Source organism: Sturnira hondurensis, unplaced genomic scaffold, assembly GCF_014824575.4.
Source record: "Sturnira hondurensis isolate 20B ecotype Veracruz unplaced genomic scaffold, ASM1482457v3 Scaffold0012012, whole genome shotgun sequence".
NCBI classification, from domain to species: Eukaryota; Metazoa; Chordata; class Mammalia; order Chiroptera; family Phyllostomidae; genus Sturnira; species Sturnira hondurensis.
Genome location: NW_028084643.1, coordinates 1,523,768 through 1,537,334, shown reverse-complemented (window position 1 = coordinate 1,537,334; position 13,567 = coordinate 1,523,768). Strand labels below are relative to the sequence as shown.

The window sequence follows — 13,567 nt, the reverse complement described above, 5'->3', positions numbered from 1 at the left end:
CAGGGGAAGGTTAAGAATAGTATAGGAAATGTACAAAACATGGTCATGAACTAAGTGGGGGATGCTGGTAGGATTTGCAAGGTAGAGGGGAATAAAGGGGAGAAAAAATGGGACAACTCTAATAGCATAATCAATCATATATATATATATATATATATATATATATATATATATATATATATTTCAATCTAGGGGACTTCAGGGTATCATTTCATAAGTTATATAAGTGCCTAACTCCCAAGCTTTGCAACTGACAGTATTATAATGTTGAGTTACATATTGAAAAATAATTGAAAATATTTTTAATTAAATAAAATCCAGGAACCATGAAAACACATTTTTTAACTTTCAAAGAAAACTTATAATGGTTTATTTTTTAAACTAAAGGCCGTGATAACACCAACAATAAAGCAGACATCTGCCTGAGCCACAAGCATTTGGAAGCTGCTCCCAACATTCTTTCACGCTGACAGTGATGTCACAATGTCCCAGCCCTTCCAGCACCTGGGCAACAGAAAGGCAACAACGCTGGAGAGACAGAGTTCACTAGTGATTAAATCCCATCATCCCAATGAATTTTATGTTATTTACTTTTTTATCTGGTTTTTTTTTCTCAGGGATTAGCGGTGTGACTTCCAGTAACAAAGGTGAGTAAGCATTTAAAGCTTTCACAGACATAACATAAGAAAGGTGACCTGTTATCCTACAAAATCGATATATATGGCAATCTTCTGTGGGATAACACAAGAAATATATAGGAATATGGTATCATTTAGAATTTAAATCTCTGCCTCAAATCCTTTGTGAAAATAATGTGTTTAGAAAATAAAGTAGTGAAAGAAGTGAACATGTGCCAAATCTATGGCATGTCATACTTTTTTTTTCAGAGTCTGATATGGTACCTATAATTGATGAAGAAAATAATAAGGAAAAAATTAAGGATAATGCTCCTGATAATGAAAAAAATGACCATCATTTGAAAGATACAAAACAATGTAAGTCTTTAAAGCTAATAGCAATACATATATAAAAGCTGATTATATTGGTTTGATTTAACTCTTTTAAAAACTATAATCCTATTATTTTTTCTACTTCTTAAATAGTAATTTACCTTATAGATGTTTCAATGTGTAAAATGAAATTTTTATTTTCTGCAACTTTTTCATGACATATTATGAAGTTTTACGAGGTTCTCTTGGTAATTGCCCATAATCATCATAGGTGTCATTGTAGTATTATGGTTATTTATTCACATGCATAACAATTGGCTTAATTCTGTGGCAAGTTAACCAAAATTTGTTTGGAGTTGTGTATGAATTTCCTAGGGCTGATAAATGAAGTAACACAAACTTGTGGCTCAAAGCTGCAGGAATTTATTCTCTCACAATTCCAGAGGCCAGAAATTCAGTCAAAGTTTTTACACCACCACACTCCCTCCAGAGCCTTTAGGGCACCGTCTTTCCTCTCCTCTTCCAGCTTCCGGTAGCGGCGGACATTCCCTGGCTTGCAGCAGCAGAACTCCAATCTCCAATTCATTTTCGTGCGGCATTCCTCCTTTGTCTCTGCGTCCAAATTTCCCTCTTCTCCTAAAAATACCATTTATCTCAGATTAGGAGCCCACTCGAATCCAGTGTGACTTCATCTTAACTAATTATATCTTAAATGACCCTATTCCCAAATTAGGTCATATTCAAGGTTTGGGGGGGTTAAGACTTCATATGTTGTGGAGGATGGGGGGACAAATTTCAATCCGTAACAAGATGGCTTTGAGGTGTGTGCAAGGACCATTAAAGTTCATTTACCCTCCTCCTGTTAGGCTTTCTTTCCATGTTCTTATAAGGCCTACAATTCTAAAAAGTGAAAATTTAATAAGAAACTCTTGTTAAAAATTATTTTAAGATTAAATCTAGTTATTCTGGGTTCTTTATTAACATTAATCAAAGAAAAATTAGAAGTACATATACACTCAAGTTTTTTCAAAACTACAACCCATTTCTATTGTTTTGGATGATTTGTTATCCCTTTTTCACACATGTAAATAAACAACTCTGATGCTCAGAGAGGTCAATGCCCAGGTTTCATAGATACCAAGGGGCAGACAGGAGTGGTGTGGAATCGGGCTGTCTCTACTGCGTGCCAGACAGTGCAATCATTTCCTTTTCAGGTTGTAACTCTGTTTGAAGTTATCAGAGGCTAAACAAATCAATAGATTGGTGGTTACTTTGATTAAAGAAAAAAATATTTCTGACACACACACATATATTTATATAAAAATATAAATGGGCCCTGGCTGGTATGGCTCAGTGGATTGAGCACCGGTCTGCGAACCAAAAGGTCACCATTTCAATTCCCAGTCAAGGCACATGCCTGGGTTGCCAGTCAGGTTACCAGTAGGGGGCATGTGAGAGGCAACCACACATTGATGTTTCTCTCCCTCTTTCTCCTTCCTTTCCCCTCTCTCTAAAAATAAATAAATACAATTTTAAAAAATATATAAAAAATTAAAACCAGCATTTAAAAAAATCATAAATGAATCATAGTAAAAATTGTGTTATGACTTACTCTTCTCATTTAACAACTCTGGAACTCTTTTCACATCTACTTCATTATTTTTAATGGGTATATAATATTGCATAAAGTGATGTTCCATAATTTATCCACTGTCTTATAAAGAATTAAATTATGGGAAACTTCTTCCTTGAATGCTCTTCTCATATACTCTCAGGTACATCTCTCTTTGGATATACCAAATTTTGGGATTGCTAAAGAATAAATACTTTAAAATATTGATAGATATCACCAAATTGTATTTACCAATTTGTATCCCCCAAGAATGCTCCATAATCTCACCTATAATAAACAGTGTTAATGATATTTTGTGAGGAAGTGAGAAATTTCATTAGCGGTTTTAATTTGGACCCCAATTATTTGTGAAGTTGAATATTTTTCTCTGTACTTATTGGGCATTTAATTTTTACTTCTGTGATTTGTCTGTTTTTATCTTTGGCCCATTTTTCTATCAGACTGCATTTTCATTTATTTGTAGGGGCTCTTAACTGGCATATTAATCTTTGTGGTAAAAGTAACAAGTATTTTTTCCTAGGCTATTGCCTATTTTTAAACCTGTTTTTTTGGCGGGGGGTGGGGGTGGGTGGGAATGAAGCTCTAGTGCTCTGCAGTTAAACCTGTTTAGGTCTAAGTCACAGAAAATTTAAACTTTATAAAATCAATTTTTGTATTAATTCCTCTATAAATTCCATATTTTGTATCATGCTTAGAAAAGTCTTATTCAATTACATATTATATTATTCTCCTACCTTTTTGTTTCATATTCTAACTCTTAACTTAAATCCAGTTATTTTTGTATATGGCATAAAATGTCATATTTTTCAACGAGAATCACCAAATGCCAAACATCGATTCCCTATTGATACAAAATTCACATTTAATGTAATCTAAATTCTCATTTGAAATTCAGTCACTTGCTACCTTTATGTTTCTTTGATCTGTCTTTCCCTGCAAAAATACCACATTAATAGTGGGCTGATATTTTCTTTTTCTCTCCATAGAGCTAGCTCAGAAACTTCTAAAAAATTATACAGATACATTAACAACACAGTTGTATGGGTGTGTGTGTGTGTTCTGAGAGTAATAGATGTATACATATGTATTGAATACATATACATTCATGTGTGTATAAAATTTTCTGTCACTTTATGAGATTTTTGGAAAAAGGATATATATATATATATATATATATATATAGTCAGCCATCTTTATCTGATTTATTTGACTCTGGTTAGGTGAATATGCCCATTAATTTTAAATTATAATCAACCCCACTGATGACTCTTAGAGCAGGATCCCTTATGTATATATATAAATATGAATGTACATAGGAGACCCTGGTTGTTATTGAAATATATGCTTTTTAAGCTGAACTGTTTCATAGTTTAACAGAAGAGTCAAGGGCAAATGAATGCTTCTTACTTGGCTTTTTGATAATGTCAATACATTATCAAATGTAGATGTGAAAATATTACACATCTACATACTTCAGAACTTATTTTGCATTTCCATATGTTCTTCCATAAATTCCTCAGTAGTTTCTTCTCAGAAAGTCATTAGCAAAAAGATACTAACTTAGCTCTTTTCTTCATGAATTGTACTTTTAACCTTTGTCCTACTACTTCCTTATTTTATAGATGAAGGATGTCTCAAATACCTTATTATTCTTTTCCTGCAATTAGTCGTTGCATATGTTTTGTATTTTTTTAATCAGATGAAGAAAAATGTAAAGGAACAAAAAGTCTAAACTTAGCTAGCGGCTGCAAACTTTTGTCTTATGATTTTAGATGTGTTCACAACACAAAATCCAAATGGCACCCAGTCTGAAATATCTGTGAAAGCAACAACTAATCTGAAGTTTGCTGTAAAAAACTGTAAGTATTGAAACGCACCACTGCAAATATGAAAAGCCCTTAAAGCAAGATTTCAAAACAGCAATACAGAATATTGCATAGAGAAAAGATTTTAAGAGGAGCTAATGTCAGAAGTCTTAGTTCCTAAATAAGGAGACTCCAGGTCTATTGTACTGATAAATTCAGAAGGCAAGGAGGTTCTTACATTTCTTATGCTCATATTTTTGGTTTGCATCAAAATAAAAATTAATTAAATTTAGGATTTAAAAAATTGTATGTCTTTCTTAGACACATAGTTTTACTGTTCTCTGCTTTATACCCTCAGCTCCAAATGTTATTTTCTTTTTTTTACCTTTGCACCAAGCATAACTACTTGATAGATGAGTTTGGAGGCCAGTAAAAGTTTCCAAAATACATACAACACATCTTTTACCTTGGCGTGTTTCTGACAATGGAGATTTTAATTGGTAAAAGACAGACCCAGTGAGCCTAATTATTAGTACAGCTACCAGATAATAATGGAATATTTTGAGCAGTTTCAAACATTGGAACATTTCAAGGGCATACATTAATTACACAGGTAATTCATGGGAATTTTGCTTGTATAAGCAAACATCTTAAGTTGTTTGGGACAAGACACAAAGAGTCTGTTTAAGAAACAGACCATAAATTCCCTTAGGAGATGGATTTTTGAGGACCTATGGAGATGATTTCAAAACCTTAACTTCTTTTCCCACAGTTCATGTGCCCAAAGAATTGTCAGAGAAAGTTGGATTGGGATCGGTTGCTGCCATGTCAAATGGGGCTCTGACAATGGGAGGGGCTTTCAAACGGGGCTGATGTGGATGGGATGTTCTAGAGGAGCTAGCCCCTCAGGAGAGTGGAATCTCCAGAGTAATTCTGAATAACAATTCTTTCAGCCTGAAATTCTGAAGGAAAGTAGCTGAAGCAATCCAGACAGTCTTTCCCAATATGGCATAAGAGGATTGCATGCAGAGTCTATGGATTTCTGACCAATTGTTCTAGTCCTTCCTAAGTCCATGTCAACTCTGCTAACATTCTCTTTTCCACCCTTTCGTGCCGCTGGATAGACTCTGTCTGAATACACTGCCTCTCTGTGGAACTACACCTCTGGGGTACTGCATATGGGACTTTGTTGAACCCTGTAATTAAGCAAAGTTAACTGAAATTTCAGGCCAATTTCATGGGGGGGGGGGGAGGGAATATGGTCCTCCAGTCACAACTGTCCCCTGATACTCTCTCACTGATGTACCTCCAGATGGACACATTCCAGACTGACATATGTACTAAATCAGGCCCAAAGATCCTCGACTTGTGGTCCCAAATCTTTATATCCAAAACTCTGTCTTGGGTAGTAAACATGAATATGTTTCCAATTTACATGGAAACTGATGTTGCCTCCTTTTTCTTGTCTTTACACTGACAGCAACCAAACTGACCTGGGCTGACAGTATCATTTGAAGGTCTGCGCAGGAACTGTCCGTCCGAGACAAAGTATCTAACCCAATGGGTCTTCCTTACCTCCAAGGGAAGCCTGTCCCTGCAGTCCGGGATTTCCTCTCTCTCACGTATTATAGTCATGTGAACCGCACCTCAGGCAAACACTTTATTTTTTCTTTCCCCTCCTTTATCTCAAAAAATTGTCAACATCTTTCTGGTTTTTTTCCTCCTTTTCTTTGTTCCACTTTTTAGCTTAAATATATGCCAAATAACAAATGTCCGGTCCATGTTTCTACATGCCGATAATCCATTATCCCTTTTCCTAGATAAACTCGTCAATGAAACAACTACACCGCCTTCTGGAAAATCCAAGGAAGATCACTCTAAACACAGATTTCAAAGTATTAAAGTTTCTACACTGTAGTTGTACCTGGAGCATATCATAATATGAGTAAAAATTTAAGTTGTTTCACTACTCTGAGTAGTTCATAATTGCATGCTTAAAGAACTTGCACTGTTACACTTTAAAATTACTCTAAAATCTTTTAAACTGAAAATCTAAGGGTCAATTTTTAGATTATATGATGAGGCATAGAAAGTGATCTCTTTTTATGATACAATTTTATTTTAATAAAATGTATTTGATTTATATTTAGTATAAATATAGTCAACATAAATATAGGTATAAATTTATTTTATATACATATATGATACATTGTAACATAGCCTTTAATAATTACATAAAAATTTCTACCTGCTTGAGGAATAAACTTTTCTCTGCATGAGTCAATTATTAGTGTTTCTGAAGATTATTTGGGGTGGAAGGGTGGGAGTAAGAGGTTGCAAAAGCAAAATCATCATTTGACTTTCCTGCCAAGAATATTGTTCCTTATAAAGTATTTGTGAAACCATAACAACCCAGGATGGCTTGAATGAGTGGTCTAATTGAGGACAATGTTACATGAAACTCTATTTTCTCCAGTTCATGCAATACAAGTATGTTCCCAATATGATTAGTGTAAATTCATTTGCATCTTTAATGCTATTAAAAATAAAAACAAAAACCTATTCAGTGTCTTTGATATATTTAAAAATAGAAATCTGATCATCCTGGTATTTCCCTTCTTTAATATCTAGCAATTTACACTCAAGTTTTAATTTACTAGAAGTAAATGAAGAAGAAAAGAACAAAGAACCCTCTGGGGAAAAATATTAAAAAATTTAAAGTTATAACACTGTAGTCATGCCTGGAGCATATCATTATATGAGTAAAAATGTAAGTCTCACTACTTAACTATGGAGTCACACTCTAACTTACAACTAGGCATTCAAGTCTGAAATGACCTGCATTAAAGAACTTTTCACTCTCATCTCTAGTCACATGCCCCATCCACATTCTTTCTTCTAGACCACCAGGAGTTTGAGAGCTTACCCATCCTGCTCATGATTTTGAGTTTTCTCACAGTGGAACAACCACTGTCTCCCCTTGTTGCCTGGCAAACAATTTCTAGTCCTCTGTGCCTGTATTGAAGCACCATCTCCCTTCTGAAGGGTGTCCAATTTTTGCAAGTTGATTTTGGTCCCTCCATGTGTACTGCCTGTGTGTTCCCTTCAAAGCCCTCCTTATCCTGCAACATAATTTGCAGTGATTCTTACTGCTTTCAAAGTCGAGTGTGTTCCTTGAGCATTGGGACTGTCTGTTCATTTCTGTGACTTCAGTACCAACCACAGGGTCTGGCACATGGTAGGAGCTCAAGGTTTAACTATTAAATGCCTAAACTAACAAATGAGTGAATGAATGTTCTATCACAAATTTACTAAAGCCAAATTACCTTATTTTGTCATCCTGTTCTATTTTGTTTTTTTTTAAACAGAATCAACCCAGGGTCCAAATGAGCCTGCATTTTGGACAATGTTAGCTAAAGGTAAACTCATAGTAGTTAGGTAGCTGGGAAAATGTTTTGTTGCACTAAAGTCATATGTACAAAAGCCAAGATCTGTGTCAATAGTTCTAATACTAACTATTGATGTCAACATTTTGCTGCCATCACGTCATAGCAAATGCAAAACAAACCCAAAATGTCTATCAAGTGCTTTGCTTCTAATTCTCCCCCGATAAGTGTTATGTTTCTACAACTTATCAATTTACAATCAGTTTATTTATGATTAAATATTTTAAATAAGGATCTTGCCCAATATAATTCCTCTTTGTGTTTGGAGCAGTATGCACTTAAGCACCTGGAGATGCAGGAATAAGTGCAAAATACATATAAAAATACATGCATGCATAAAATTAATGCATGTATCATAAATATACAAGCATACATTATAAATGTAATGTGCATATCATATACGTATATGCATATGCAAATGTAATGTAAACTCATGCATGTGTACATGTAATGTCACACATATATGCATGTATTACCGATGTAAAATATATACCATATTCAGTTGACCTTCATTATTTGCATATTCTGTATTTGAGAATTTACCAACACTTAAGGTGTGGTTGTATCCCCCCCCAAACTAATACCTGAAGCACTTTCGCAGTTACATGCAGACATTCTCAGAGCAGCCAAACATGTTAATTGCCTGTTACTAACTTTTGCAGCTGAGGTAGAAAAAGGTAACGTTCTGTCTTCTTTTTTTCAGCTCTTGTACTGTAAATGAGTGTCATTTTTGTGATCTATTTAGTGCTACATATATTTTCTGTTGGCAGTTTTGCTCTTTAAAATGTCCCCTAAGTGTAGCATTAAATACTAATTAGTGTTCCTAAGCGCAAGACGGCTGTGGTGTATGTGCCTCATGGAGAAAGTGTGTGTTAGGTGAGCTTTACTTAGCAGGGAGCTAGAGCACTTGTTGGCTGTGAGTGCAATTTAACAGATCAGCAATATATACTGAAATAAAATATCTTTAAACATAAGCATGCATAAAACAAGGTTTTGTACTGACTGATGAAAATGTTGTGACGTTACAGGAACCTAACTAATTCTGTATTTCCCTCGGGATTATAAAAACAACAACCATGAATAATGAGAATAAACTGTATATATTACACACACACACACACACACACTATTTTAGTAAGTGAATTTTGTTTACCATAACACCAATTTATTGTTTTAACAGCTTTAAATGAAGCAAAAGGGAATGAAGAAGCAAAAGATCAATTATTTCAACCAATTCCAAGTAAGAACAAAATACTTCAATTAAATGAAACCATAAATATTTGCACACAGGGTAGTGTCTGCATGGTGACACTGTTTCTGGTAAGGCGTATGTGAGCGGGCAAGGCAGAGGCTAACTGAAGCAGAGGGCATTTATCGTTTTAGGAAAGTTATGGTTGTTAAGCCTGTTCTCCAGTTACCATATTGCAGACTACTGTTTCTGTCTTCCTGTTTTATAACTTATGTTCCTGAAGCAGATGAACCAAATAGAGGAGTAGGCAAGTGAATAAAATATAGAATGCAGCTTTTTTAAGTTGATAGACTTTGTATTTAGAGTAGTTTTAGGTTTACAGAGAAATTGAGCAGGAATTAAAGAGAGTTCTCACATATTGCCTGTGCTCAGTATCTCTGTATTACCACCTTGCATTGGTGTGGTACAGTTTTTATAATTTGTAAGCCAATATTAATACTGTATTATTAACTGAAGTTCACAGATTACACTAGGGTCCACTTTTTGTATTATAGAAATCTGGGTTTTTAAAATTTTTTTTACTGTTGCTCAATTACAGTCAAACCTATGGGTTTTGATGAATGGAAATGTCATGTGTCCACCACTGTAGTATCACAAAGAATAGCCTTCCTGCCCTAAAAACCCTCTGAGCTCCCTTCATCCTTCTCTTCCTCCGCCCTGCTTTTGGCAACTACTGAAATTTTCATGTCTGCATAGTTTTACCTTTTCTAGAATGTCATATATTTGGAAATACATATACATTGTGTAGCCTTTTCAGACTGGCTTCTTTCACTTAGTGATATGCACATAAGATCCCTCCACAGATTTCCATGGCTTGATAGTGCATGTCTTTTCAACACTGAATAATATTCCACTGTACGGAGGTACCGGTTTGTTTATCCAGTCACCAGCTAGTCATTTGATTGCTTCCAAGCTTTGGCAACATAAATAAATCTATAAACATTCAGATGTAGGTTTTGTGAGGACACAAATTTTCAACTCATTTGAAATAACCAAGGATTGTGTTGGCTGGATTGTACAGTAAGACACTGTTCAGCTCTGTAAGAAACAACCGAACTATTTTCCAAAGTGGCCACACCATGTTGCATTCTTGCCAGCAATGAATGAGAGAATTCCTGCTGCTGAAGGCAGTAATTTTCATTAATGGATTAATTGTATTTATATGCGTGAAAGAACTCCGGATTTGAATGGAAAATTTCATGACAAGATAATATATTACTGTTCCTCAAACCTCTGTCTTGCACATAAACCACCCAAGGAAGCAACCGCCTCTGGTACTACGTGGAAGGCTCGTTCCGTCAGTTTGGCCCCGGATGACTCAACATGGGCGCGCCACTTGCCTCGCAGCGCTTCAGGAAAGTGGAGCGAGGCATCTTTGTCCTAGGAGAGCTAGGCACAGAATGACAGATCCTGGGACACTTGAGAAATATTTTGTCTTTCTAAGTCATTAAAGCAAGCGTGATTGATTTTTTAATCACATAGCCAGTGCTTTACATACATGACAATGTTAATCCTCGCAGCAGCTCCATGAAGTTGGTATTATCTCCATTTTACGGGTGAGAAAACCAAGGCTTATGGAGGAAACCTGTTCAAATTTGCCATTAGAGTTTTCATAATTTCCAGTGGGTGGGAATCCCAAATCCTTCTCTAGTTTTGCCCATCACCTCAACAAACATGCATTCTTCCCAAAACCTTTTTAAGAAGTAGCAAGCAATTCAGGAGAATGGCCCATTTTAACATAATCTGTTTATTCCAAAAATAATCTGCCTCAGAGTCAAGATGATATTCTTTCACGATTGTACACATTTGACTCCACTTTAACAATGACTATTTTTAAAAGTCAGAGCATAGAGACATGGGAGCTTGTCATTGCTTATCACCAAAAACGTCACTACCTAGAAGAAAAGGAATACCCTTGAGACTCTCCAAGGATGTTGGGGGAAGGGGGAGAAATATTAACATGATCATTTAAAGTATTTAAAACTATCATTACATAAATGTCTATTAAGTCTGGCATATATTTTTAAAAATATATGACATGAAAATTGACAGTAAAGATATATTTTCATCAATAGATTTAGTAAAAAGACTTGACATCTCTGGATCCAGACATAATTTTTATTATATAATTTATTTTAGAAAGTTAAATAAGTTCTAGTTTCTTCCTTTAACATCAAGTACATGAGGTTTGATCTTAGTAATAAAATGGCAAGTTCAGTTCTTCAGCCTCATGGGAAAGCATCTAACACACCATCATATCAGCTTAAAGAAATATTAGTGCATATCCCAAGAGTCAAATTGTGTCTTTCTCTTTTGAACAATGTGTGCAAATTCACATTTTTAATAGTAATCTCTTTAGAGTTCTGAGCTGGTTTATATTAGGGAGGAAGTCTGCCACATACACACATTGGTAACCTGTGTTTGAAACCAGATTTTGCCACCTAATAGCCCTGTGTCATGGGCAAATTTATAACCTTCTGTGAACCTGTAAACTGGAGCTGAGGACAGTTTTTCAGGGCTGCTGTGAAAGTTGAAACGAATAAGGTACTTGGCTGCAGAGGGTAACCTAGGTCCTTCTCCTTTGCATTGCCTGTGGGTAGGGGAGTGAGCAGTGAGTACTCGAGAGGGTGAGGGCCTTTCTGCAGTGGCTTTGCAACCCTTACTCCTCCAGAAAAACATGCTGGACCATCCAATTATTCTTTTCCATTGCATTGTCTTTCTTTCCTCTTAGGCTCTGACTTGAATGCTACGAATGAAGATGAAGGGGTAGTAGAGCAGCAGGATAACAGGTTAAAATTAATGGTGGGCATTTCATTGATGACCCTCTGCCTTTTTGTCATCCTCTTGGCAGTATCTAGTTCCCTGCTGTACAAACTGAAAACGAGGTAAGTCTACAGACCTCCGGAGTCTCTACAACAGACATGGTGTGCAGCTCTTACCCACGTCTCCGACTGTCAGGAAAATGTATCTTTCAAATTTATCTAGAAGGCATTCAGTTGTCTCCACTTCTCCTATTCAGAAAGAAAAATGCACTGTCTTAGGGAATATCCCTCTTGAACATTTCCCAATATTTTAAATAGTCACCTAGACACAGGAGTGTCCAATCTTTTGGTGTCTCTGGGCCACACAGTAAATACATTGTGACATGTAATCACAAAAAAACTCAGTGCTGTAAGTAAATTTGAAATTTTGTGTTGGGCTGTGTTCACAGCCATCCTGGGACACATGCGGCCCTGATTCTAGAACAAGAAATCGCCCTAATCAACGGAAAGAATATAGAGAATCTGGATATGCATCCTTTTTTGATAGCCTGAACAAAAGGGCTGTGAGCTCTGTCTCACTAACACATCTGCTTAGGGTCTAACAGTTTTCATTTAGTTACATAGTATTATACCAAGGAACCGATATATTGGGCAGAATTCATACACTGTTTTAATTTTTATGATGCATTTTGGGTTGTGCTGCAAACATATACAGTTTAAAACAATTCTTGACATATGTTTTTATTTTTCAGTTTTATAGAGAAACGTGAACGTGAGTACGCCATCAACCCGCAGCTGGCAGCCCTCTCCTATTTTCAACCAGCAGAAGGCGTATCAGACACATCTTTTTCCAGGAGTGCTGGCAGCAGCACAGTTTTGGGCACAAAATCTAAAACAATGGACGCGACTTCCACAGTCTCAGATGAAGACTGAGCCTTCAGAGTAAGGAAGTCGCCCCGATGAATAGGCAACTTTAATTTTTTGTCATTACAAAAAATATCTTTCTTTGTGAATCACATTAATGTCATGATTTGGAAACTGCTGAGGCATTCACATTTTTCTGGTATCTTAAAGAGAGGACATATTCAATAAAATTCATCTATAAAAATTATTTAATGGAAAAATAAAATAATTTAAGGTGTGGAAAACTCACCAGGTAAAAATAATCCTAGAAAGTGACTTATGAAAAGTATTCAGTCTAGGTTGTTTCACTTTTAAATGTGGACATAAATATTTATTTACCTTACTTAAGGGCATTTTGAGGACTTTCACGGTGATCACCATGACTTACGCACCTTCCTACCACCAAAACAAAAAGAATACACCTGTTTATGTTTTCCTGGCAAAACAGTTGTGCCATATCAAGAGATAAAACTAAATTAATATTAGAGACTCCCAGCAGTCTCAAATTGTTTAAAAGTCATCAGGGCTGCTCTGACTCAGTGGCTTAGTTGGTTGGGATGTCATCCTGAACACCAAAAAGTTGCAGGGTCAATCGCTGGTCAGGGCACATACATAGGTTGCCAGTTCCATCCCCACTTGGGGCATGCGTATGGGAGACAACTGATTGATGTTTTTCTCCGACATCAATGCTTCTCTCCCATCCTCTGCTGTTGGGAGCTGTCCCGCTTGGTTTCAGGGACTGTAGCCTTTTGTCTCACAGCTAGAGCTGAGTGAAAAGGCCTTGAGGGCATGAAACACTAAGGAGACAGAACATTACCT

At 36.0% G+C, this 13,567-nt stretch overlaps 1 protein-coding gene across 1 annotated transcript; it reads left to right on the top strand.

Annotated features, from left to right (window-relative positions):
* Positions 1-518: 518 nt before the first annotated feature.
* EQTN (equatorin) lies at positions 519-12,917 on the top strand. The gene is made up of 8 exons (XM_037060614.1): positions 519-647; positions 888-995; positions 4,356-4,442; positions 6,209-6,283; positions 7,757-7,807; positions 9,015-9,074; positions 11,815-11,968; positions 12,598-12,917. Exons 1-8 carry the CDS (start codon positions 572-574, stop codon positions 12,776-12,778), a joined length of 792 nt encoding a protein of 263 aa, XP_036916509.1. The 5' UTR covers positions 519-571; the 3' UTR covers positions 12,779-12,917.
* The last annotated feature ends 650 nt before the right edge of the window (positions 12,918-13,567 follow it).

Coding starts and splice junctions, on each gene's coding strand:
- EQTN (XM_037060614.1), top strand. CDS start 572: ATGAATTTTATGTTATTTACTTTTTTATCTGGTTTTTTTTTCTCAGGG. Junction 648..887: donor TGTGACTTCCAGTAACAAAG/GTGAGTAAGCAT, acceptor TTTTTTTTTCAG/AGTCTGATATGGTACCTATA. Junction 7,808..9,014: donor TTGGACAATGTTAGCTAAAG/GTAAACTCATAG, acceptor TTGTTTTAACAG/CTTTAAATGAAGCAAAAGGG.